The 27,592-nt window shown below is 41.8% G+C and overlaps 3 protein-coding genes across 4 annotated transcripts in view; all 3 read right to left on the bottom strand.

Annotated features, from left to right (window-relative positions):
• Positions 1-4,258: 4,258 nt before the first annotated feature.
• Positions 4,259-9,671, bottom strand: LOC121542913 (glutamate-rich WD repeat-containing protein 1-like). Its single transcript, XM_041852529.1, has 7 exons — positions 9,440-9,671; positions 9,098-9,215; positions 8,734-8,899; positions 8,374-8,584; positions 8,111-8,256; positions 7,690-7,881; positions 4,259-5,032 (listed from the first exon to the last, which is right to left on the bottom strand). The coding sequence occupies exons 1-7, from the start codon at positions 9,651-9,653 to the stop codon at positions 4,724-4,726; spliced, it is 1,356 nt and encodes a 451-aa protein (XP_041708463.1). The 5' UTR covers positions 9,654-9,671; the 3' UTR covers positions 4,259-4,723.
• A 5,014-nt stretch (positions 9,672-14,685) lies between these two features.
• On the bottom strand, positions 14,686-18,237 carry LOC121542383. Its single transcript, XM_041851788.2, has 5 exons — positions 17,709-18,237; positions 17,275-17,384; positions 17,032-17,103; positions 16,393-16,530; positions 14,686-15,623 (listed from the first exon to the last, which is right to left on the bottom strand). The coding sequence occupies exons 1-5, from the start codon at positions 17,719-17,721 to the stop codon at positions 15,237-15,239; spliced, it is 720 nt and encodes a 239-aa protein (XP_041707722.1). The 5' UTR covers positions 17,722-18,237; the 3' UTR covers positions 14,686-15,236.
• A 3,110-nt stretch (positions 18,238-21,347) lies between these two features.
• The window catches only part of LOC121542918 (folliculin), a 34,840-nt gene continuing 28,595 nt past the window's right edge, over positions 21,348-27,592 (bottom strand). For both annotated transcript variants that reach the window (XM_041852546.2, XM_041852545.2), the window contains exons 11-12: positions 22,040-22,142; positions 21,348-21,702 (exon numbers count right to left, since the gene is read on the bottom strand). In XM_041852546.2, coding sequence (XP_041708480.1) covers positions 21,495-21,702; positions 22,040-22,142 — 311 coding nt within the window. In that variant the 3' untranslated portion in view covers positions 21,348-21,494. The remainder of the gene's footprint in view (positions 21,703-22,039; positions 22,143-27,592) is intronic.

Below are 27,592 nucleotides of genomic sequence, written 5' to 3'. Positions count from 1 at the left end.
ATATTCATATACCAAGAGGTGCATAAGATGTTCAACTAAGCTAAAAGATGCTCAGTCGGTTGCAAAGTTGTTGTGTAAAGAAGTCATCAGCAGGTGGGAATTTCCCGATTTAATATCCTCAGAAAATGGGAAAGAGTTTTGTGAATAAATCAGTGAAATGGGTTTTTGAAAAAATTAGAGAAAGATAAAATTGGAAAAAGTCAGACTAAAATGTTATGAAAACTAGGGTTGAAATAACTCTACGAAATTTGGAATATCTGATTGTGGGATGATTATATTATTGTGATGAATCAAAGGGGGGAAATGGAATGTCATTCATTTTATATCTAATTTTATATATCATTTTTAGTTGACATTGATGTTTTAATTTGCATGTGTTGTTTTGCAAAAGATACTGTTTGGTATTTTCTTTTCTTCCAGAAGCATATGGGGGAATATGTAGAGGGACTCAAATACTCAAACATGGACAATATGAATGGACTGGAGGAAGTGGAACAAGGAAGGAGTGGAAATGTTCCGATTCCATCATCGACGTCGCATTGAAAGTCGACACTGTGGAGGAGATGAAGTGTAGTGGACTACATTCCAGTGTTATATTCTTTCTGTATTAATTTTTGAACAATTATGTTTTCTGTTGTTGGGTACATGTGGGGACCTCAGATGTTTTTGTTTATTTCGTTGAAGTTTAGGGATATGGGGTCTAGGCAAGGACAGAGAGAATCCACAGGAGGGTCCGATGGGTCGACCAGCCTGAATGTGGACATTTTGATTGTATTTTGTTTGCTGGGGTTTTCATATGTATTCAATTGCATCATAGCTTAAAATGTATTCATGAAGATGTATGAATTGATCTGGAGTACTTAGGTGGTCGCCTAGGGCAGAGGGGCCGTGAGAGAATTTTCCTGTCTTGACTGACTGATGGATATTTGGAATGAAAGCTGCCAGACAGGTTTTTCGCTCTTACACTCCATGACAATTTATTTACACTCCATGACAATTTATTTACACTCCATGACAATTTATTTACACTCCATGACAATTTATTTACACTCCATAATAATGTATTTACACTACATACGAAAATGTGTCTATATAAACAGGTGTTTAATCTCCATAAATTTTGGTTTATTGTTAAAGTTACTCAAGAACAAGAATTGTTATTTGTCATAATCCTATTCTTTTTGTTTTCGAGACTTAATTAGTCTCGAAGGGGGGAAATATGTAGTGTCTTAGAGTCTAGAAATGCTGAACGTTGCAGAAAGTGGGTTAGAGGAAACTTGGCCCTAAGATTTTGCTGATGTGGCAAAATGGTGTAATAGATGAACTTTACTCTACTTTGCTGAAAACATCTGGAAAGCATTACTAATGTTCATGGAAAGATGATATGGGGAGAGATGTGAAAAAGACTAGGGATTGGTTTTTAGAATCACACCATATTACGTCATAAATGATATAAAACCATGTCTTGAACAATAGAATAGCAGAATAGCGAATTACAGATTTTGGCTGTTGCTGTCTCCAGATATCTGCAGTATCTGTCAAATTCCGATGCTGGAACTTTTGTTATAATAAACCTTTATAAACAGAGTACAGTGTCGGCGGATTCCTTATCATTACAGCATGGACCAGCAAAGGTGTGTCTTTTAGACACTACAGTGTTCTTCGGCTTGCAAGCACCCCCTTTTTCCTCCAAACATAACGATGGTCATTATGGCCAAACAGTTCTATTTTTGTTTCATCAGACCAGAGGACATTTCTCCAAAAAGTACGATCTTTGTCCCCATGTGCAGCTGCAAACCATAGTCTAGCTTTTTTATGGCGGTTTTGGAGCAGTGGCTTCTTCCTTGCTGAGCGGCCTTTCAGGTTAATGTCGATATAGGACTCGTTTTACTGTGGATATAGATACTTTTGTACCCGTTTCCTCCAGCATCTTCACAAGGTCATTTGCTGTTGTTCTGGGATTGATTTGCACTTTTCGCACCAAAGTACGTTAATCTCTAGGAGACGGAACGAGTCTCCTTCCCGAGCGGTATGACGGCTGCGTGGTCCCATGGTGTTTATACTTGCATACTATTGTTTGTACAGATGAATGTGGTACCTTCAGGCGTATGGAAATGGCTCCCAAGGATGAACCAGACTTGTGGAGGTCTACAATTTTTTTTCTGAGGTCTTGGCTGATTTCTTTTGATTTTCCCATGATGTCAAAAAAAGAGGCACCGAGTTTGAAGGTAGGCCTTGAAATACATCCACATGTACACCTCCAGTTGACTCAAATTATGTCAATTAGCCTATCAGAAGCTTCTAAAGGCATTACATAATTTTCTGGAATTTTCCAAGCTGTTTAAAGGCACAGTCAACTTAGTGTATGTAAACTTTTGACCCACTGGAATTGTGATACAGTGAATTATAAGTGAAATAATCTGTAAACAATTGTTGGAAGAATTACTTGTGTCATGCACAAAGTAGATGTCCTAACCGACTTGCCAAAACTATAGTTTGTTAACAAGAAATGTGTGGAGTGGTTGAAAAACGAGTTAATGACTCCAACCTAAGTGTATGTAAACTTCCGACTTCAACTGTAGGTGTTTTGTTGCATTTGCCAGGGCACAGTTATTTTTTATTTTTTACAGTACTTAGTCCAAAATGTTTAAGGCTACTGTGTCAGTCTCTTTTGCACATTTTGTTACGTTTCAGCCTTATTCTCAAATGAATTAAATTGTTTCCCCCCCCTAATTAATCTACACACAATACCCCTTAATAACAAAGCAAAAACAGGTTTTTTGAAATGTTTGCAAATGTATGAAACATTTCAAACTGAAATATTACATTTACATAAGTATTCAGACCCTTTACTCAGTACTTTGTTGAAGTACCCTTGGCAGCGATTACAGCCTCGAGTCTTCTTGGGTATGACACTACAAGCTTGGCACACCTGAATTTGGGGAGTTTCTCACATTCTTCTCTGCAGATCCTCTCAAGCTCTGTCAGGTTGGATGGGGAGCATTGCTGCACAGCTACTTGCAGGTCTCTCCAGAGATGTTCGATCGGGTTCAAGTCCGGTCTCTGGCTGGGCCACTCAAGGACATTCAGAGACTTGTCCCGAAGCCACTCCTTGGCTGTCTTGGCTGTGTGCTTAGGGTTGTTGTCATGTTGGAAGGTGAACCTTCGCCCAAGTCTGAGGTCCTGAGCGCTCTGGAGCAGGTTTTCATGAAGGATCTCTCTGTACTTTGCTCCGTTCATCTTTCCCTCGATCCTGACTAGTCTCCCAGTCCCTGCCGCTGAAAAACATCCCCACAGCATGATGCTGCCACCACCATGCTTCACCGTAGGGATGGTGCCAGGATTCCTCCAGACATGCCGCTTGGCATTCAGCCCAATGAGTTCAATCTTGGTTTCATCAGACAAGAGAATCTTGTTTCTCATGGTCTGAGAGTCCTTTTAGGTGCCTTTTGGCAAACTCCAAACGGGCTGTCATGTGTCTTTTACTGAGAATTGGCTTCTGTCTGGCCACTCTACGATAAAGGCCTGATTGGTGGAGTGCTGCAGAGATGGTTGTCCTTCTGGAAGATTCTCCCATCTCCACAGAGAAACTCTGGCGCTCTGTCAGAGTGACCATCGGGTTCTTGGTCACCTCCCTGACCAGGGCCCTTCTCCGATTGCTCAGTTTGGCCAGGCGGCCAGCTCTAGGAAGAGTCTTGGTGGTTCCAAACTTCTTCCATTTAAGAATGATGGAGGCCACGGTGTTCTTGGGGACCTTCAATGCTGCAGAAATGTTTTGGTACCCTTCCCTAGATCTGTGCATAGACACAATCCTGTCTCGGAGATGGATTGGTTTTTGCTCTGACATGGACTGACAACTGTGGGACCTTATATAAACAGGTGTGTGCCCTTCCAAATCATGTCCAATCAATTGAATTTACCTCAGGTGGACACCAATCAAGTTGTTGAAACATCTCAAAGATGATCAATGGCAACAGGATGCACCGGAGCTCATTTACGAATCTTGTAGCAAAGGGTCTGAATACGTGTGTAATAAGGTATTACCGTAGTTCTTTTTTATAAATTTGCAAAAATGTCTAAAAACCTTTTTTTTGACTTTGTCATTATGGGGTATTGTGTGTAGATTGATGAGGGGGAAAAAATACTTGTATAAATTTTAGAATAAGGCTGTAACGTAAGAAATTGTGGCAAACGGGAAGGGGTGTGAATACTTTCCGAATACACTGTATATGAAAATACCCTCAAATAAAAGGTGAAATTCTGTCCTAAACCCTTTGATATCAAAGCCAAATTTAATTTTAGCATCACCGTACAAATACAGACATAGGGGAGTGTACATTAATGGAAATGAATAACTCATGATCTTGAGGTCATTCCTTCACCATGTCAACCAACAGGACATCAACAGGCATTTTGTTGGGTTGAGAAAATAATGGAATACCTAACAATAATTTAGTAATTTGTTATATTGTATACATGTTGGTACACATGCAACATGTGAAGGCCAGAAGGAACAGTCATCTACATGATCTCTGTAAACTATTAGAGATGAGGTCAAGGATAGACGGGGAGAGGTGTAGTCAGTCAAACTGTAATATACGTGCACATTACATGGTAAATGCCTGCCAACAGAGCGGTGAGGGGACTGATAACTGTAGTCATAAACACAGGCACACACTTAGACCCTTTCTCACACACACACCATAGACACCCTTTCACACCACTATACAGAGATGGTCCTGAACACGTTGAAGCCTGACAGAGCAGTAGAGACCATCATCCCGGGTATCTGCGGGTGCCAGTGGATCTCCTTGACCTCTGTCTGACCCTGGTGCAGGAACAGCAGCTGAGGGGGCAGGTCCTTCACCCCCTCCGACCTCGCACCCACATCGCATGACTCCACTGACAGGTCCCATTGGCTGACCACGTCGTCCGCTCCAGAGGCGGCAAACACGCTGGAGTCCACAGGGTTCCATTCTACTGATGTCACTGGCGCGCTGTGCTGCTTGAAGTTAGCCACCGGCCGGCCCGACTGAAAGCACAAGTAGATAATATTACAGTTTAGCATCATCTCTCCTCACTTCAGTGAGGACTAATCTGTTACAGAGTGTTGTGACTGCAGCCATTTTAAACAAACAAACCAACCAACCCAGATGGTGAGATAATGATGCAAAGATGCCATTTACGGTGTTGGCATTGCTTCCATTCCTTTTTAGGTGGTTGTTAGTCCCATGAAGGGTTTCATATTTTCCAGAAAATCTTCAAAAACTCCCTTTCAGAAAATGCAACCATCCCGGTAATATCCCGGTATTCCTGTTCAAACCGGAAATGCTATTTAAAAGCATATAATACCAGGTGGAAAAATCTGTCATGATTATACCAATAAATCGAGAAATATGGACAGGAATCTGATGGCTTCTTGTTGCATTAGTCACAATTTAAACCAACTCAAAGTTCTGTCAAAGTCACCACACTATTTGTTGATGTAGCCTAGTTTAAAACGTAGGCCTATGAGATTATTAGCCTACAGCATATTGAAAATTACATTAGTTTTAGCTTACCTTTGGAAGATGTCAGGCCCTTTTCCCTCCCCTTGCACCTGGCTATCAGGGATTTTGGAAGGTTGTGGCTGTTTTTACTTTATAACCTGCTTATTGTGGTGACTGTCACAGGGAACATATCCGATTCTCCGCTGAACAGACAAGCAAATAGGCCTAGTAGTGGATATTCAGCACCATGGAGAACAGCACAGAGGTTGATCAAATCCCTACCAATCAGACTAGTCCAGCCCATGAACTCGCTTTTGTTACTGTGACATCATGGAACAACGTTGCAAATGTCTATTTCCTTGAGTGTGTTTGTGCACACAATGTACCTGCCATTTTGTTAACAGTGAGTAGCTGCAGTTTATATTGTGAGCCTTTGCCAGTGCCACACAGATACTTTGGAGATTTTTGAATGTGAGATTGAGATTGCCTTCAATAACTGTGTCAAGAGGTTGCGTGTAGCCTACACGATAGTCAGCAATGCAATTTATGAATGTGAAGTTTTCTATTGAGGACTTTATGTTGAGTAGGCCTATAGACTAAATATGGTAGGCTGCTAGCATTGTGATGACTGGTCTAATGTAGGTTATGGAATGAAGCCAGAGTTGGTATGTCCGGTTCATGCATGGAGCTATTCTCATGTGCATATTTGGCATTAGTGTTGCGTAAAAAAATTATATTACGCCATTGGTCCACGGGACCCCTCAATATTTTTCTCGGGAAATGGGAAGGAGCTTGGTCGGGAAGTCCTGGGATACCGGTCACCGGTATTACACCCTAGTCTCATGTTGCAGCAGCTATGATGACAAACTTCTCCAACAAGTATTGAGACTTTACTCACTAACCAAGCATCAACTGCGGCTTCCTTTATCAAAATAAGTTATGACAGGTTTTTCCTATGTTAACTGGCTAACTTGGAATGCTTTGTGAAATACTCCCCCACAGTGCTTGCTGATGGGTATTGGGCAAGGCAATGATAACATGTCCAGGGTCCAGTTTCCCGATAGCGATGGAACTTAGGCTTATGATGCATTGTTCCTACAACGGCCGAAGATGTAACATGCTTTTCCCAAAACAGCATGCAGAGAGAATGTTTGGTAAGTGTGTTGTTGAGGCATGTGTCGAAACTGATCGGACCGAAAGAAAAGCAGCGATGCGCAAAGATCAGCTTTCTCCATTTAAATCTTACCTTTACATTAGAATTATTCCACAATACTGATGAAGGATCAGCTTCTAGATCACCTTTAACTGCCAACATTGAGGCTGCTTATACTACTACTTAGGCTATAAGCATTAGGCCCTACCCTATAATTACCCTATAAAAATGCACCAAATAAAGATTTGGCACATCATTTTGCAAATGTTACACACCATTAAATATATGGGAGGAAAAAATTACAAACAGTAGCCTACAATTAGCAAATAGAACTCAATTGAATTAACATTAGGGCTGTGACGATACCAGTATTGCTATATTTTTCCATGGCAAAAATGAAAACACGATGCAGGCCAAACTTTCAGTCCTTTAAAAACCTGCTGTATGAAAAACATTGTGTGCTATAGCTTGGACAATAAATAAATGTGACTCTGGTTGACAACATAATGATGTTGGTTTCCAACATTAGGGTTGTTTTTCTAAAGAAGCTAACTAGTATCATTCCGTCCCTAATTAACATGAAATTGATTTCAATATATAGGCATGTAACCTATACTGTATTCATATTTTAATGCAGTCATCTCGGTTTTCAGTTGAAGCATCTTTTTATCATCAGTTTGTAAAAAATGCAAAAACTTTGGCAACTTTGTATTTGTAGTCAACTTCGTTCGGAATTTATTGGCGGTCGCAGAGAGACAGATGGCCTAAACATCTTGATTCTGTGTTCAGCAGAGAACTTTGTGTATGAAGTGAAGTCAATGGGCAAAAAAGCCTCTAATGACACACTTAGCTGTTCGAGTGGTCTGAGACGGTCAAATCAAATTCTATTGGTCGCGTACACATATTTCGGCGATTTAATGATGCTCCTACAAAGGTTCTAACGATGAACTTAACCTTAAGTTTCTTTTGGGAAACTGGCCCTGGTTCGTATCATAGGATCAGCTGACCCTCCCTAAATCCCAACCTTAACCCTGCTGCAGTTCTTACCTGGAACTGCCTCAAGTCCCAAACTTTCAGGAGTCCGTCGTCCCCGCCGGACAGGATGAATGGTTCAATCCTGTTCCAACTGATGACGTTGACGTCTGAGGAGTGTGCCTCATTGGCACAGAGCATGGAGTTGGGCGGGGCTCTGGTGTCCCAGACCCGGATGGACTGATCCACAGAGCAGGACGCAAAAACCTGGGGGAGGGTGAAAAAGAGGGAGGAGGGAGAAAATAGGGAGGAGGAAGAAAAAGAGGGAGGAGGAAGAAAAAGAGGACAATGAGACAGAATGTTGCCGTTTTAGCTGTAATTCTGCAACTGACCTCATTTCATGTCTGCTTCTACTGACATAAAAAAAGTCTAAAGTTTCTTTAAGCCTATTGATATTGTCACTCAGTCTAACATTCTACTGCTTCTCCCCTCATACCGTGGCTTCTGTGGGTGACCACTGCAGGTCCTCCACTGACTTGGTGTGAGAACTGAAAGGCCGTTGGTCGATCTGCCAGGAAGTCCCTCCCTCTCGTGGTTCCCACACGTGGATGTTCTTTTTGCAGTCGCCACTGACCAGCCGACCTTTTAGACAAAGCATTAATTTGGGATTCAAGCCAACAGCGTAGACGTCCCCTAATGCATAGAACGGTATCTACACAGCGGTACCAAAACATCAGACATGGAAATGGATCAACTCACCAGGTACTTTGGGCGACCAGTCAATGGCAAAGCCCTCCGTCATGTGACCCGAGAAACTGAAGAGGGGCGTGGCTTCCTTCTGCTGTTTGACGAAGGATGACATGGCAGCTGAACTGTGGACGGCTTCCATCTGGGATCGGAGGTCAAATATCTCCACCTGACCTTTCTCTGACCAGACAGCAGCCAATGACTGATCTCCCCGATGGGTCACCTGGTGGGGAAACAGACAACGTTGATGGTGAGCCTTTCAAACCACAGTATACTGCTGCCTCACATCACACACAGTCCAATCAAGGTGCATGTACAGAAGAACAAACTGAGGGTGCAAGAGACATTCAGCTACTCTCCGACAAAACTCACTCGGACTCTGTTGATACCTCCGTAGTGAGGCATCATGGCCAGCTCCATCTGTGGCTTCTTATCTTCATCATCATCCTCTTCATCACTCTCTCCATCACTACTCTCGTCCCCCTCCTTCTCCTTCTCCGTAGTACCGTGGAGGTTGTGCATGCGTATGACAAGCAGCCTTAGAGGAAGGAGGAGAAAGGGTATGGTAGGATAAGTCAACGAGGCCTGGGCAATGAAGGACTACCAATTGTGGGGTGTGCAAAAGGTATGTTCAATGTGAGTATTTGGGGATCCCTTTACACCAGCCTCACAATAGGTAGGCAGTCTGAGGTTATGCTGAGTGTAATTGTTATGGATCCGTGGGTGTGACAGCTACCTGTTGCTGAGGGCAGCGTCGGCCTGTGTGCCTGCACAGAGCAGCATAGAGAGGGGATACTGCTCCCTGCCGTCTCCATTCGCATCTCTCAACACGTCGAAGCTCAGGCAAGGAGCACCTGGGGGGGGTATATGTTGACAAGCAAAACAATCAGCAAGCAGTGCCCATCTAGATCAATCTTTGGTGAATTACAAACGAATGCTATAACGTTAGCTAACAAGCTATCCAATACATTTGAAATAACAGTTCGTGACATTGTCAGCTGAAAACATTCAAATTGATTTGTTTGATGGGCAATACAATAACCCGATTAGCTAGTTAGCTGTTAACTGTTGGACCAACCTGTCTGACACTCGTGGTACATGCGGTAAGCCGACCGGTCCATCTCAAGCTCCTCTCCGGGTTGGAGAGGCTGTATACCGGGGACATAAACTTGAGTTTGCTGTTCTCCATCCTTTCCCTCTTCTTCCATTTCGTCTTCGTCGCTGCCACCCCCTTCCATCTCCTCCATCTTGCCATCTTCGTTCGGAAGTGTGTCTTCTCCGGGCGCCGACATTTTGAGAAGGGCTTTGCTTACTTCCGGTGGATTGATCACGTGGTCGCTCTCTCTCGCTCTCATTTACAATAATTCAGCTGATGTGCCCCCTCTATTCCTGACCTCTTTGGCAGACATTCTGGAATTTTGCCTGACCCTTGCTACTGCCAGTAAAGTCCACTAATTCTAAAAGCATCTAACCAAAGAAGGAATTACTGTAATCTTATGGATAAACAAAAAGTATTACAAAATGTAAAGTGAAGCACATTTGAAAATAGCTGATTGTGAAAACAGTAGACATTAGCCTACTCAGTGGCCACCCATTCAGAGCAGGTGGGTCAGAGCCGCATACAAACATGGTCTCTTTTTTGCTTTCTTGAGTAAGGCAGATCCAAAATGCAGGTGTTTCAGCCTAGCTCAGTGCTTTCTGTGATGCAGGGGCAGCCAGCAGGAAATACAGAGCGTAGGGGTTGGTAATTTTTTCTAGTTGTGCCGTGATTTGCTCAGTGTTCTGTCACTCATGGGGACACTACCATCACTGCAAAATCTACAGGGAGAGCTAGAAAGTTCAAGCCCCTTGGTTGCTGCCATAAATTTACATTAGAAGTGCCCATCCAAGAAGGCTCAAGGTCATTGGCCACAGATAAAATTACATCAAATCAAGTTATATCTACCATAGCTTTGATTGGAAGGATCATGTCAACATCATACTTTTAAAATCTTAGCTAGCAAGCTAGACAAGCAGTCATCATCAAGAATCAAGTCGACAATCTACTGGCAAATCCTTTTCAATCCTTGTTATATGAAGAGAAATTATAGATAAAACGTATCGGTGCTCATCGGCCATTGGACATAAACATTACACAAGTTGGAAATCGCAAATTCAACAATGAGTGGTTTGGAAGAAATCAGTGGCTAACTGCAAGTGTTGCAAAGCAATCACTAGCCTTCTATTCGGTGGAGAGGGTGTGTGGTCCAAGTCTGGGTTTAAGGGTCTCTTTTCCAAGCTTAAAAAGGATAAACATTCACATGCAACACCATGGGCCAGAAAAGGTTGAATACATTGTCCATGCTGTCAATCCAGCATGACTTCTGCTGCGTTCAAAACAACTGGAAACTCGGAACTGGGAGATCTCAGTCTTTAATGAGTTCAAGGCAACTGGGAACTCTGAAAAAAACAAGCTCCAACTGGGAAAATACGTTTTGAACGGTCATCCAACTCGGAATTCCAAGTCGGGAACTCGGGCCTCTTTCTAGAGCTCCGACCTGAAGATCACTGATGTCATGATTCAACCTTGTTTTTTTTCTGAGTTCCAAGTTGTCTTGAAAGCACCATAAATACAGAGAATGCCAGACTTTGATGACAAAGTTTAATGACAAAATTTGCCCACAATAAGGACCGCCGTGCCACCTTCCTGTTCAAGTGAGCACAGCACAACGGTGAGTCCAAAAATGTATTGTATGCTGCTGCATAAATGATGTAATATGCCAGGGAAATATGTATTCTGTAATACTAAGTGTATGTTGTGTAGTAAGCTGTTAGCAGCTCATGTGCCTCACCCTAATAATTTGGTCCCTTTCCCCTTCATAACTTAGCCTACTGTTCTGACTTGGTGGTGTACATCTAGCGTATAGCCTGTTTTAGAGAAATGTCATCATCGAATATTGTAAGAGCTTCACTGTCTGTTTATACAGTATGCCCCCTTTATTTATCCTACGGTTCTGACTTGTTGTACAGGGAGAATACTGTAAGAACGGCCCATGTTCTGAATTCTTTGGCTGTACATTTCAAAAGTGCTGAACAAATAGTTATATTGACTACGTCCGTCCTGGCTCGCTCATTAATGTTTTGTTCGAAATTACGGATTGCCTCTTATCCGCTCATTGTTCCCTTATGCCATAGTTTGTACATCTCAATTGTCAGTACATTTTACATTTAAGTCATTTAGCAGACGCTCTTATCCAGAGCGACTTACAGGAGCATTTAGGGTTAAGTGCCTTGCTTAAGGGCACATCGACAGATTTTTCACCTAGTCGGCTCGGGGATTAGAACCAGCGACCTTTCGGTTACTGGCACAACGCTCTTACCCACTAAGCTACCTGCCGCCCAAACAGTAGAAACCACATTTGTTTAAGCAAATCAGCCATATCAACTATGTTTATAAAAAAGTCAGTAAATGAGGCTGAATGAACTGTTTCGCTGCCAGACAAGGCTCAGCTGATAGCCACGTGTAGCAGCGGTAAGGATTCACTCCATGGTGCTGAAAGGAAAGCTCTGCTGTTCGGTCAGCTTTATGTAGGCCCTAACAGTTTGTGTGGCACCGTTTGTGTAGCACCGTTTGTCACCGTTATAGTGCAATTAATGTATTGTTTAGTGTTGTGTTGTGTTGTGTAGTGGCTTTGCTGGCATACGTCAAAACATTTTGGGGGGAGTTTGCCCCACCTAGATTTACATGCTAAAATCGCCACTGAGCCTACTGTCCAAACTCCAGTCACTTGCATTGCTGAGCCTGAGCATTATATCATTGTAATTTCAGTCATGCAATATCAATACTATGCCACCAACTGGTCAACATTTTGACTTCTGGTGTAATGGTGATGGGTATTTACCATAGAGAATGATAGAGGCCTCTAGTGGCCAAAAGGTCGTATTAACATGGGCAGCGCCATAGAGCTCGCCAGTTTGTAGTCGTCAAAAACAGAAATGAGTTACCTCAGGTTCGTTCAGCCATTCCTATTGGGAAAATGAATGGGGAAAGAATAGGGTTTTGTGATAAACGCCAAAAATAAGGTCTGAGGTTAACACAGGCTTTGATGATCAGAGATCTTATACGTTTTGTTCTATGAGATAATATCAGTCAGCTAACATGACCTTTATGAATGATGAAGCCTTTTCTGTGCTTTATGTGCATTTTTGATTACATAAATGCTTCAAAATTCACAAAAAGTGATGTTAGCTGATGAAGATTATCTCATAGAACAAAACATATAAAATCTCCTAAACCTGTATTAACCACAGACCTTATTTTTGGCGTTTATCCAAAAACCCTCCAAAAAATCCATTCATTTCCCCATAGGCTTTGTCCAACTAACCATGGTGGAGTTAGTGCCTACAAAAATACACCATTACTATCTCTCTCTAATGTAGTCAACTGGGTGGGACTTCCAACTTCATTGGCTGATCCCTCCTGGTGACCCTGTTGGAGTCATTTCCAACCAGGTCATCAGGAGGGATCAGCCAATCGTGAAGAAGAAAGTTGACTATTTCAAAATGGAGATAGCCCCAATGGCGCTGCTCATGTTGTCACAGGTGCTATAATAGCTCAGATACAAAGACGAGTCCTCTATCTATCTCTATGGTATTTACTGCAGTCCCCCTGAGATCCCTTGGCCCTACATTTACATTACATTTTAAAATTTTAGTCATTTAGCAGACGCTCTTATCCAGAGCGACTTACAGTTAGTGAATACGTATTTTTTTTATACTGGCCCCCCGTGGGAATCGAACCCACAACCCTGGCGTTGCAAACGCCATGCTCTATCAACTGAGCTACATCCCTGCCGGCCATTCCCTCCCCTACCCTGGACGACGCTGGGCCAATTGTGCGCCGCCCATGAGTCTCCCGGTCGCGGCCGGCTGCGACAGAGCCTGGATTCGAACCAGGATCTCTAGTGGCACAGTTAGCACTGCGATGCAGTGCCTTAGACCACTGTCCAATTTGCATAGGTAATTCGCACTTTTGCTGTCTTATGTTATTTCCCAACCCTGGGGGTATGAAGCAGTTAATTAAAACAGAAAGAAAAACTGAAAGTTATCTCTCTGTCCTCTCTGTGTTTGTCCTCTCCTCATACTAGGACAGCAAACAGCTGTGTCCATCTGTTTGTTTGACTCTCACTGTTTGTTTTGATGTTGTGCAACATTCCTGGCTGTGACTCATCTTCTGATGCACTTACTTTACATCCTCTCTCTTTCTCTCACTCAACTGTCTCTCTCTCTCTCTCGCTCAACTGTGTCTGCAGAGGTTTATCGTAGTTTCTCAGAAAGGCTGATGCTCATTCTGCTGCCTCTACATTTACAAAAGGAAGTGAGACATGTCTTGGGGGTATTGTTGTCGGTCTATGAGCCTTGCTTTTGAAAGTTTGTGTGCATTAAATAAAGCACCTGGCTGAGTTTAATGGAAGTTCTGTCTTAAACAGCAGGAAAAAAGGCTCTCCTTCTTTTTGTAGCAAAGATTTTGCAAGTGTGCATGTGTGTGTGTAGGACATGCGTGGGTGGGTCAGGGTGTGTGCATGCATGGGCATGAGGGATTTGTGTTTGTGTGAGAAGAAATATATCCTATAATTGAGTTGTGAAGCTACATTCCATCCAAAGTGCATTCCCAACAGCTCCCTTCTTCAGCTCTGCAGCTGCAACTGTTCAGTCAGTGTGATACTCACAGGAATCAGCCTGGAAGCTGAGCAGAGAATGGCACATTGTTCTGGCCAAGATTAAGTCATTGGATTCTCTTATTGATGTCTATGATAGACCATTAGGCAACACTTTACATTGAGTTGCCCTTCATGCCATTCAGTTATTTTGGAACTGCTTTAGTAACCAGAGTGGAATGACTCAGTTGTAGGCCTACCCAGTAACTGCAGATAAGGCACATGAAACAAATATTTAATTGTAATAAACAGAAATTGTAAGGCTACGTTTACACAGGCAGCCTAATTCTAATATTTTTTTCACTAATGGGTCTTTTGACCAATCAGATCAGCATTTTTGCCAATAATTGGGCAAAAGATCAGAATTGGGCTGCCTGTGTAAACGCAGCCTGATAGTCCTGATTCAAATTACTTACTAGGTAATGTGTAATAACATGTAGATCAAGACATAAAAATTATATTGAACTAAAACTTACTTTTGACAAAAGTCTTCCTGTAGAAGACAAAGAAAAAGGATAGCTGTTCAGAATCAGACAGCAGTGCAGCTCTGCAGCAATACTCCCCACACTGGGGATGGTAACAGTCAGTACTCAGAGATCACTACACAAGACGACATCAGAGAAACTCATAACGGCTGCATGGTTTTTATTTACAAGATGCAGTATGTACAAAAGTTCACTGAAAAAAATAAAAACATTAATTGAAGACCAACAGACAAACATTGTAAACATCATATGAATTTGTTCGGAAATATTGGACAACAGTTGATGTGTGGTAGCTTGCTCAATATAAAACACTTGTTAGTGTTTAGTTAGCTTGAGTAGAATATGGCTTTTTATACATATGGCTATGTTGTATGGGTATGTTGTATAGGTACGTAACGGTTTCTTATGGCTATGATGATACTGTCTGCACACCAGAGTTCTAAGTTAAAATGTTTTTATTCTATACATAAACTTGACTGCAGTTGTACATTCAGTGCAACAATTTAATGTGCATGTCAGTCACTTGATTGACAAAGCTTACTGCATTAGAACAGCTAGAATGGACAGATTGAGAAGAAAAAGCCAACCAGTGCTCCAAAACACATTGCAAAAACAAAAGGACGTATTCTTTCAAAAGCAGGGATTCTATTTTTATTTTTTTTGCATTTTGTGTGCGCCACTGAAGAGATCCACTTCAGTAACTATAGCAACTTCTGTACAGTAGCATCCAGGTCAGTCCACATAACAGGAGGCTCCTAGTAGAACCAGGAAGCCCATTGGATGGTGGGCTGCTATTGGTTGGTGGCTGTGTGATGTATAACTTCATCCTGGTTTCCCCTCCATTCTCCCTGTGTTGCATGTGAACTGCACGTGTGGTTAACAACCTCACTTTTTTACTTTCCAGATCTGCCCTTTCTTCCTCCCCAGCAGGAGAGGCCAGAGTGGGGAAGGAACAAGTGTCCACCGAGGTCGAGCACCCCAGTTCCAGCCATTTGGAGAAAACAAATGAAGTGAAGTTGAGAAGTTCCTCCGGAGAGGAGGAGACGTAGGGAAGAACAGAAGGGTCAGGATCCTCGAATCTCTGTGAGAGAGGGATGTGATAAGAGAGGAAAGGGAGATAAGGGAGGAGAGGAAAAGGGGATAAGGGAGGAGAGGAGTGGTTATTAAATAAACATACAGTGCAAGTGCTCCTTCATTGATTGATAGCCATTTCTCTGGGGAGTTAACCTCTGTTATATACATTGCGTACATTATAGGTGACCTGAACAGGAAAACTATGCGCTGGTTATAAGTCAGGCCACATGGTCAGGAAAAAAAACGTTAGCCCTTTTGTCATTTTTGACTGTAACAACAAGGCATCTTTATAGTGTTTTGTTGCATTTGCCAAGGCACAGTTATGTTTTATTTTTACAGTACTTAGTCCAAAATGTTTAAGGCTGCTGTGTCAGTCTCTGTTGAGTACATGCTGCTACTTGTTCACCCCCTCTGGCAACCTACAGTACACTCTCTCTATCCAAAACAGTTAATATAGACTAATTGAGTCATAGCCTTGGGAAGTAGTTTGGGGAAGAAAGTTTTGCCGGCACTACAGATGGCTATATCGATCCGCTAATACAGGACTAGTAAAGGACCAGTGCACACAAAAATGTATGCACGCATGACTGTAAGTCGCTTTGGATAAAAGCGTCTGCTAAATGGCATATTATTATTATTATTATTACTACTTTTGTGATTAAAAAAAATAACATTTTATATATTTTTTTATTCTGGTTTTTCTGGGGGTGCTGCAGCACCCATACTTCCCACGACTATGACTAGATTATGTCCACGACATGGTAAAGTATACGTACCCCTTTTGTCATACCCCTGTCATCCAGGGCTTGTATCAGGTTGGAGATGAATTCGAAGCTATGGTGCTCTGGCCACAGCCGACTGCGGAGCTGGAGCCAGGAGTCAGAGAGAACAGTCGCAGCTCGAAACACACAACACTGGAGGGACAGCCGAGACAGAGGTAGGATTTTAGACACAGCGGTTACGCTGATGATTTGGATAAACGGAGAACAACACAGAGCTGATCATCATTGTGCTGATCATAGTTATTGATTATCCTGCCCGGTAACGCTGACAACAACACAAAGGTAGACTTTCGAGTACTGGAACCAGTGGAGGCTCATAATAATGGCTGGAACAGAGCGAATAGAATGGCGTCAAAAACATGAAAACCACGTGTTTGATACTGTATATTTGATATCATTCCACTCCAGCCATTGCCACGAGCCATCCTCCCGTATTGCTCAACAGAGAATCAGAATGAAGTGTGTATATATATATATATATATATATATATATATATATATATATATATATATATATATATATATATATATATATATATATATCAGATACCCTAAGTGTGACATGTTTGTATAAAATATGAGAATAAATCATTTACTCAAATGGTGTCATTTAATCAATAGATGGTGCCTCACCGGATCAGTGTTGCACAGCATGTTGTCATTGTAGTGATGGGAAATCCAATAGTATTTAGGGAACACCTTACGCTTGGAGGAAAAAAATGGTTCAGGAATCACAGTATACACAAGAGTATCTATGCCAATAGACAAAAAATCTAATTGACAAAAAAATTTAACCACTAGGAAGTGAAAGCATATTTGTTTAAACCACTGTCATTACTCAGGGTGCATGCAGGATAGCCACAATGTTAAACTCACAAATCCAACGTGGTCTGAGTTAATGGTGGTTTGAAGATTCTTGACAACCCCTCTCAAAAAGTCATCACATCCACTACCTTGGACTGTCAATATTGATAGCAACAGTAAAACTGTGTGAGAGAGATCGAAGTAGAGAGAGAGAGAGCGAGGGAGAGCGACAGAGCAATTCAGCAGGTTAATGGATGGAACATTTCTGTGTCCTGCCCATGTGGTTCCAGCCACATGCTTAATGAGAAACATCATGATTTCATGTTAACTTATTGCTTTAATTAATAGTTTGAGCAAATGAACTACAAACCTAAATTACAGAACCACTATATGAATTACAGTACAATGGTAATGTGGTGAAATTAATTAAACAAATACAAATCCACTAATAAATCAATTAACTTTTTGCATACTCTGAATTGAGGTCATCACTGAATTCCTCTTACCTGATCGTGACATCCTTTTATCTTCATGAGAAAGGCCACTTCTCCATTTCTGTGGTTGAAAGCATGCAATACGCAGATCAAATAAGTCCTCTGGTCTGAGTAGGCAAAGTTTCCTCTGCGGCTCCTTCAAGTGTGTGACACAAACGAGAGAGAGCTCTGAGCTCAGTATTTTCTTCTTCTACTACAGTTTAGACTCCAGCTTCGTTGACCTCTCTTTTAGAATTCCTCCTTTTGTCTCCCTGGTACTTTCCAAATCTCTTTACCCACTTCTCTCTCTCACGCAATCTGCACTGCGCTCTCACTTTGGATTTTCCCACCTCTCAGCCTGTCAAGCAGCAGCCTTTTCCGTTTCCTCGCTTTCGCTCTTTCCCTTTCTGTTTCCCTAATGACCCAGTATATTACAGACCTCACTCTCTTCTCACCCTTTATATTGGCTAATGGACCCGCTATCTCTCTCTCTCCCCCTCTCTCTGGGCAGGCTGTCTGTGTGAGCTCAGACAGAGGCTAGCCTGAAAGTGAAAGTGCTTCCTATCTGCTCCCTTTTAGTCTCTCAGACCCTCCCACCACGTCATTTCACCTCTCTATTCAAAGAGCTTTATTGGCATGGGAAACATATGTTTACATTGCCAAAGGAAGTGAAATAGGTCATATACAAAAGTGAAATAAAAAATAAAAAATGAACAGTCAACATTACACTCACAAAAGTTCCAAAGGAATAGAGACATTTCAAATGTCATAGTATGGCTATATACAGTGTTGTAACAATGTGCAAATAGTTAAAGTACAAAAGGGAAAATAAAGAAACATAAATATGGGTTGTATTTACAATGGTGTTTGTTCTTCACTAGTTACCCGTTTCTTGTGGCAACAGGTCACAAATCTTGCTACTGTGATGGCACACTGTGGTATTTCACTCAATAGATATGGGAGTTTATCAAAATTGGATTTGTTTCCGAATTCTTTGTGGGTCTGTGTAATCTGAGGGAAATATGTGTCTCTAATATGGTCATACATTTGGCAGGAGGTTAGGAAGTGCAGTTCAGTTTCCACCTCATTTTGTGGGCAGTGTGCCAGGTCTGCCTCTCTCTCTCTGCCTGCACCCCACCCCCAAATCCAAATGAGGCCTCAGCAGGCTTAAGTCATGCCTTGTATTTTCAATCCCCCCCACCCCCATGAGCTTGTGTGCCTGAGTGTGTGCCTCCTTGTCTCCAGTGAGCAATACTCATCCTGCTGAGTCACCAGACAGAGGGAATCTCATAAATCAAGAATGATCTTGTATTTTTTTAGGCAAAAGGGATTGCAACACTCACTGAGATAACTTGCAAGTCATTCAAGTGTGTAAAGTCAATAATAGTCATGACAGTGATGATAGTGAATAATAAATTAATAACAAAAAAATTACAGTTGATTTGAAATGGAAAAGTTTAATATCCTACAGTTGAGGCTTTGATACTCTCTCATATTTTGATAGCACTTTAGTTTGTGGTACACTATTTTATTATTTAAAATGCTACCCAGATATTTTTGTTATGACAAACTAGTATTGGGAAAGTGAGGGGTGATCAGAAGTAGATCAATTAGTACATTGTCATGTTCAGGTTTTACGTAGTAATTGTTGTAGTACTACTTCTTGTGTCACTTACATTTTAAACATGGGCCAAGAGAAACAGTGAAGGTTCTAGAGGTCCAAAGGGAAAAGGAAGACAGAGTTCTGCAGTCCATCAGACCAACATTCTTCAGCCTCCCAGAGGCACCATCAGTCCTAACCCTTTTCACCTTGGTCCTCTGCATAGGGCAGTAGGATGATCCCTGAGCTCAGGTCAGTTTACCATATTCTTCCTTTATGGTTCAGGTTAGGATGTGGGAAGGATAAGATGATCCTAGATCTGTGTCTGAGCTTCTACCCAGAGTGCCCTCTGTAATTATTGGGACAGTGAAGCATTTTTTCTTCTTTTGGTTCTGTACTCCAGCACTTTGGATGATACAATGACTATGAGGTTAAAGTGAAGACTGTCAGCTTTAATTTAAAGTTTTTTTTCTGCATATCGGGTGAACTGTTTAGAAACTACAGCACTTTTTGTACATAGACCCCACATTTTAGGGGACCAAAAGTATTGGGACAAATTCATTATGTGTATTAAAGTAGTCAAATGTTTAGTATTTGGTCCCATAATCCTAGCATGCAATTATTACATCAAGCTTGTGACTTGGAGTCACTTTTATTGTAAATAATAATATAATATGTTTCTAAACACTTCTACATGAATGTGGATGCTACCATGATTACGGATAGTCCTGAATGAATCGTAAATAATGATGATTGAGAAAGTTACAGATGCAAAAATATCATACCCCACCAAAAATGCTAACCTCCCATGTTATTGTAATCGTGAGAGGTTAGCATGTCTCGGGGGTATGATATTTCTGCGTCTGTAACTTTCTGTTTTATTGTCTACTCTACTATATCATATGACCTAACGTTCCACCAGCGGGCTGACCTACAGTTTACAATATCAAATCAAACATTGACTGGGTCATGTGTAACCAACTGGATTTCTTTGTTCTGTGTTGGAAAAACTCTTTAAGTAAGTATGATTCGCTGGTACTTTCCATTTATTCTAAAAAAAACAAGCTCTCAAATTTCACCCACTCTTTTTAAGAACTATAATACAAGTAGAACTACACACAAAAATGTATGTTATAATATGCAGTAATTTGCACAATCATTATATACATACGCAGTAAAAATAATAAAATCAAAGCCTCGTGCCAGTGGATTTTACAAGTCTGCAGACTTCAGCAAAAGCCTTCTGAAAGAGATCAAATAACTGCGAAAACACAAAAAGCTTTGCAGTTATTTAGTTTTAATAATGAGTTACTAGCTCGTTAGGGAAGAAGCCCCTGCTGATGTGGTAGAATATAACACAATGACATGTTGAGGGACTGAGAGCTCATTATGCAAGGATTTTTATGTTGCGGGACACCCGAAGACCTAGGACTGTTGTTTTACACCACTTGAGGTTTCTTGGCTGACAGCCACTCATTGTAAAAAAGCATGTGAGTGGGAGTTGGCAAAGGACACCAGTTTATCCCCCCCCACTCCTCCTACTTTTTTCTCCCTTCTTTGATTTAATGACTCTCCACAAGATGGTGCCAGTCAGGAAAAGGATGAATATCACACCAATATTTCAGTTTCAGCTCAAGCAGTTATTTTATTTGAATATCTCTGTACAATGTGTTAACAAACTATTGACACTTTTATAATAAGTTCGACATAAAATTCCCTTTTTATAAATAAAAAACCAGATACATTATGTAAAACGTAATAATAAGTAATTCGTATCTGAATAAATTATTAATTTGAAACCGACCCATGGAGTGGCTTTTTGTTCGTTATTGTGAAGGATGAGTTTTAATCAAGTCACCACCTGGACCAAAACATATCCCTCAGTCAGTCGATCTGTCATTCCTCACTCATTCCCAGTCGTTTTCTTTCCCTTTCTCTCTCCGTCTGTCCAGATACAGTAGGAGATACACGCAGAGGAGGCTGGTGGGAGGAGCTATAGGAGGACGGGCTCATTGTAATGGCTGGAATGGAATGGTATCAAACACATCAAACATATGGAAACCATATGTGACTCTGTTCCATTTATGCCATTCCAGCCATTATAATGAGCCCACCCTCCTATAGCTCCTCCCACCAGCCTCCTATACTGAGATGCAGTATATTTCACTCCAGCTGTATGGTCTCTCCCACTACCTCTCATCTTCTGCTCCACTGCTCTCTCACTGGCTAAGGGACCTCTCCCCTCCTCTGACAGCGGTCATCAGATGGCTCTTGTAGGTCTTGCTGAGTCCCGTCATCCAGAACTTGAGCAGCCTGACATTGTCCTCCTCCCCAGGCCCCGTGGCACCCAGCAGGGCCAACACCTTCTGGGTGTCCTCCCTCCCTCGCCCATCCACCTTGGAGAACTTAAACAGCACCTTCACTTTACTAAGGAATTGAAGGGATGGAGGGGGGTTAAGGGGAGGATGGGTATGGAGAGAAGAGTGAAGAAGAGGGGGGTGGGAGGAGTTATTGGAATTTCCCAATGATTCTGGACTACATGAAGCATTCCACATCATCCTGTACTGAACAGCCAATGTAACCAGGCTGGGGTTTTGGGGGGTTTCATAGGGGGCCTTGTTTGACTGTTTAATGCCCCAATATCTACAGTTGCATACCTACATAACACATGACCTACATACCTCTGTTTAGAAAAAGCAAAGCAAGTGAAACTTTAAAAGTTTAGGGAAATGCCCTGCTTATCAGAGGGGTTGTTGTTACTCACTTCATCCACTCCTCCTTCAGACACAGCAGACAGTGAGAGACCACGTCCACTGACAGGTTCTCATTGGACAACGCCACCTCGATCTTATTCAACAACGTGGGACCTGAGAGAGGGGTGGGGGGGAAGAGAGAGAGAGGGCGGGAGAGAGGGACAGAGAGCAAGGGAGGGGGAGTGATAGAGGTGAAGTGAGACAGGGAGAGAGCAAGAGAAATTCATGGCAATAGATGGCAACTAGAAAGTTAATGGAAGGAAATTTCACACAACTAATTGCATCTCTTTGAACTTTGCCCTGATTGTTTTCGACTAGAGGCGGCTTGAAGAAGGCATGTATAATGTATACCTTCATGTTGATGTTGTACAGTTGTGGTCAAAAGTTGAGAATGACACAAATATTAATTTTCACAAAGTCTGCTGCCTCAGTTTTTATGATGGCAATTTGCATATACTCCAGAATGTTATGAAGAGTGATCAGCTGAATTGCAATTAATTGCAAAGTCCCTCTTTGCCATGAAAATGAACTTAATCCCCCAAAAACATTTCCACTGCATTTCAGCCCTGCCACAAAAGGACCAGCTGACATCATGTCAGTGATTCTCTCGTTAACACAGGTGAGAGTGTTGACGAGGACAAGGCTGGAGTTCACTCTGTCATGCTGATTGAGTTAGAATAACAGACTGGAAGCTTTAAAAAGGAGGGTGGTGCTTGAAATCATTGTTCTTCCTCTGTTAACGTTGCTTACCTGCAAGGAAACACGTGCCGTCATCATTGCTTTGCACAAAAAGGGCTTCACAGGCAAGGATATTGCTGCTAGTAAGATTGCACCTAAATCAACCATTTATCGGATAATCAAGAACTTCAAGGAGAGGTTCAATTGTTGTGAAGAAGGCTTCAGGGCGCCCAAGAAAGTCCAGCAAGCGCCAGGACCGTCTCCTAAAGTTGATTCAGCTGCAGGATCGGGGCACCACCAGTGCAGAGCTTGCTCAGGAATGGCAGCAGGCAGGTGTGAGTGCATCTGCATGCACAGTGAGGCGAAGACATTTGGAAGATGGCCTGGTGTCAAGAAGGGCAGTGAGGAAGCCACTTCTCTCCAGGAAAAACATCAGGGACAGACTGATATTCTGCAAAAGGTACAGGGATTGGACTGCTGAGGACTGGGGTAAAGTCATTTTCTCTGATGAATCTCCTTTCCGATTGTTTGGGGCATCCTGAAAAAAGCTTGTCCGGAGAAGACAAGGTGAGCGCTACCATCAGTCCTGTGTCATGCCAACAGTAAAGCATCCTGAGACCATTCATGTGTGGAGTTGCTTCTCAGCCAAGGGAGTGGGCTCACTCACAATTTTGCCTAAGAACACAGCCATGAATAAAGAATGGTACCAACACATCCTCAGAGAGCAACTTCTCCCAACCATGATAGAGCACCTTGCCATAAGGCAAAAGTGATAACTAAGTGGCATCGGGGAACAAAACATCGACATTTTGGGTCCATGGCCAGGAAACTCCCCAGACCTTAATCCCATTGAGAACTTGTGGTCAATCCTCAAGAGGCAGGTGGACAAACAAAAACCCACAAATTCTGATAAACACCAAGCATTGATTATGCAAGAATGGGCTGCCATCAGTCAGGATGTGGCCCAGAAGTTAATTGACAGCATGCCAGGGCAGATTGCAGAGGTCTTGAAAAAGAAGGGTCAACACTGCAAATATTGACTCTTTGCATTGATAAAATAAATGTGTGAGTAAGATATGACTAAAATGTTACACCCTCAGTTAAACTAATAATGTATGGCTAATTAGTATACTAGAGCTTAGAGAATTAATCAAATGTGTTTATATCTCAGCAACAGAGTATAGACTGGTTCCCAAAACATACAGGGAGGGGGAGTGGAAGGCTTGCAGGATATTGCGAGAATGCGATAACTGAAGTTTGCAGCCTGACCGAGCAAGGAGTAGGAAAATATAAGAACAGTGTGTGTGTGTGTGTGTGTGTGTGTGAGACATGATGGTCAGGAGAGCAGTTTTCCAGTGGAAAACTACAGCCCGCCTAAAGAGGGGAGGGATTCTCTGACGTGTGCATATAAAAATATTGTACGACCATTTTGTTTTAGAACGTTCTCAATGAATAAAGCCTGATGATTGTATGCTGGGCTGCTTGGTCTGATTATTAGAGATTTACAACCTCTGGGATACAGACTGAGTAATAAGTTCATTTTTGAAACATTGGGATAGAAGTTCATGTAACAGCTTGGTCTTTTGAGCCGGAACTCAACACCCGTTGTCTGTCGTCCCAGGGAACCCCGAAACCGTGCACGGGCGGATCTAGGATCCGTGGGATAAAGTCCTGACCTCTAAGATTGAGGGTTAATCCAGGCCGGTGGTGGTTCACGACAGGAACGGTGACGAGATCCAACCAAATTGAGTCCCAGCTACAAGAATAAGGTCAGTAATCTTTATTTATTGGATTTTGGGGGAATTGAACTGTAACCTGCAGTAAGGATTTATGGAGTTTAAATTTGCTGTAGTGAGGTTCCTCAATAATCCACAAAGGGATCGACATCCCGTTAGCCCATTTTTAGAAGATGTGTAAGATAAAAAAAAGGGGGGGTCCTAAATAGACTCCGGGTAGAGAGGCCATTACCGAACATAGCCTTGTGTTGAGACAATATGAAAGAGGGTTGTCAAAAGTACACCAGGAGGAATTAAAATAGTATGTGTGAGAAATATAATATTATAAGTCACAAACAACTGTAGATTAGCAGTAACTCTATCCATTCCATAAAACTGGAGCCGTAATTTGTCTTAGTACAAACTCCAAGTCATGAAACTGGAGCCGTAATTTGTCTTAGTACAAACTCCACGTCATGAAATTGGGTACGTAATTTGTCTAAGTACAAACTCCAAGTTGCCGGTAGTGTTAACCAATAATCTTGCGTGAGACTTAATATTTGCTCAAAAGTCACATCTAAGAATAAATTCCAAAAACAGGGACCAAAATAGGTCATGTGAGGAAGTAAGTAATTATAATTGACTATTTTGAGGAACAAACATATAAGAAATTAATTAAAGATCGAATAAATCCTTAAAAGTAAAATTGTAAAATTATTTAATACCTAACAACTCAGTGAAAGTGACAAAAACAATTATTAGAGAGTTGGAAGTAATCTAAATTCAAATAAAGGTGAGATTCAGGAATTTGGTAAAAGCCATAAAGTAATTATTCAAAGTTTTGGGTATACGAAAGAGTAGGAACACAGGAAAAGTGAAGGCTACAGCGGGGGAGGTCGGTGCTTCAACTGTAACAAAGTGGGGCATTTCGCCAGAGAGTGTGAGGCCCCATGCAGATACTGTGGTAAGACAGGCCATAACTATTTTCAATGCAAACCCAAAGGAAAAGGAAAGAAAGAAAAAAGAGAGAAGCCTAACAGACGTCTATTTCCCAGCTTTGAGCGTGAGGAAGATAAGGCGTGACTAGTCCTTGAGGGAGAAAGAGTAGACTCTAGTGAGGGGAAGACTAAGGAACCCTTTGATCCAAATTGTGAAGTGTTTGAATTAGCTACTATTGACTTAGCACTTCAACAGGAACAGAAACCTTATTTGACATTGACAGTAATGGGTAAGAAAATTAAATTCCTTTGTGATACGGGAGCCTGCAGGACAGCAATCTGTGCAACAGACAAGCCAGATGGAGTCAGGATTGATGGGGAGAAAATCATAGTGCGATCTGCCTCTGGTCATCAATTTATTGAAAGGTTATCAGCCCCAATAACCCTAAAACATGACCAATCAGGAGGAGAGGCAACCATACCCGTCCTGATATCTAAGCTGTGTCCGGTAAATTTACTAGGACGTGATGTAATGACTAAACTGAATGTGGCCGTCATTCCCACTGAGAGGGGAATGACAGCACACATAGTCAGAGACAATATGGTGGTCTGTGGGGAAGGGGAGCCATGTTATTGGTATAGTCAAGATTTGTTAAGGGGGGGAATAACTGATATTCCCCGAACCTTGATGGAACTTGCTGATGATATAGTACCCGGCCCCACTAAAATGTCCCCCGATGACCTACACTGTACTCTCTGGTATAACCAACACCCAGGTCCAGATGCACTCTACGAGGAAGCATTATTTAAAACCACAGAAAGGACTATAGCCTTGAAATGGTTTCACTATGACAACACCCACGCAGCAGTGGATGTGGAACTAGGGCCCCAAAGTCAGAGACTGTTCAGGGAAAGATGGAGCCCACATGTGTCCCTAGCAAAGGAGGGCAGCAGAGGACTGGAAAGACATGGGCCAGTGGGTATCCAAGGGTAAGAGGATCACTGATTGGGTCAATATTATGAGTGGAGATCAACACAGCCCATCCACAGATAGGTATCGTCGGAAATTGAATTGGAGAGCCAATTCAGTTCCCGGAGTACATTTAGATGAGAATAGCAGATACTGAGGAGAGGAATAACTGTTGACAGAACAACAGGAGTCAGACTTAAAAGAAGTTCCAGAGCATTTGTGGTCCCGGGGTCCAGCAGACGTAGGATTAATAGAAGGGGTAATTCCAGTACAGGTGATACCCAAATATAATCATAGGCCATATCAGAAGCAATACCCTATGAAACCAGAAGCAATAAAAGGTTTGCAGTTTACCAAGAGCAGATTGGGAGGGACCTTGAGGGAGGGCCAACTCTCGGGGAGATAGTGAGGCCAGAAACAAAGGGGCAGTGTCCTGGAAATCACAGTCTGTTTTGTTTTTTAAGTTCTGTTGGGAGTACATTTGATGATGGGGTTTTGTGTTGAATTAGAGGCTAGAGACTTCATAAAATAATATTTTGAATAATAATTATATATTAACTTGCTCACCCAAACGTCGACATACGTCATGGGTGAGACATAATTAATATAATATTGTACAAAGCCAATTTAGGGTATACATGATTTCTTATGAGAATAAATGTAATGAGGACTTAATGAACACTTGGGATAAGTAACATTTTTGAAATATTTAGAATGATGGTAATGTTTAGTATGATATGGGATGGAACAGTTCGTTGAATAATTTCAATTGCCTCTGAACTCTGTTTTGACTTTCTGGTGTTAATTAATCATCCACACTGGTCATTCTAAAGGCATGAGAGGAGGACTTTAAGATATAATTTGGTAATAATATATATGATTTGAACCATAAAACAACAGAAGAGAGAGAGAGCTTTCCCTGAATGAGGGATACCTGTTGCTAGTAAATTTTACTAATCTTGGATTACTTTTACGGGATAGAAGTAAGTTGAGGTATTATCAAATGTTGTCATTTAAATTTCATTTTTATTATGCTTTAATAAACAACAAGTTGGTATTTGAAACTAAATTAATGCAATGAGCTGCAGTAATCAGAGGAAGGCACAATCTAATGCGAAACAACTATTACCTATATCATTTATTTAGTAATGAGATCAGGAAGATAGGAGCAATAAAGAAGCAAGGGACAGTCTCAAAAATAAATAAGGGATGGCAATTGGATGATAAATTACCAATATTACCTAAGTGATTGTTTAGGTATGT

This window comes from Coregonus clupeaformis, unplaced genomic scaffold, assembly GCF_020615455.1.
Source record: "Coregonus clupeaformis isolate EN_2021a unplaced genomic scaffold, ASM2061545v1 scaf0737, whole genome shotgun sequence".
NCBI lineage: Eukaryota > Metazoa > Chordata > Actinopteri > Salmoniformes > Salmonidae > Coregonus > Coregonus clupeaformis.
Note: the sequence above shows the minus strand (reverse complement) of the source record. Positions and strands in the feature narration are given on the sequence as shown.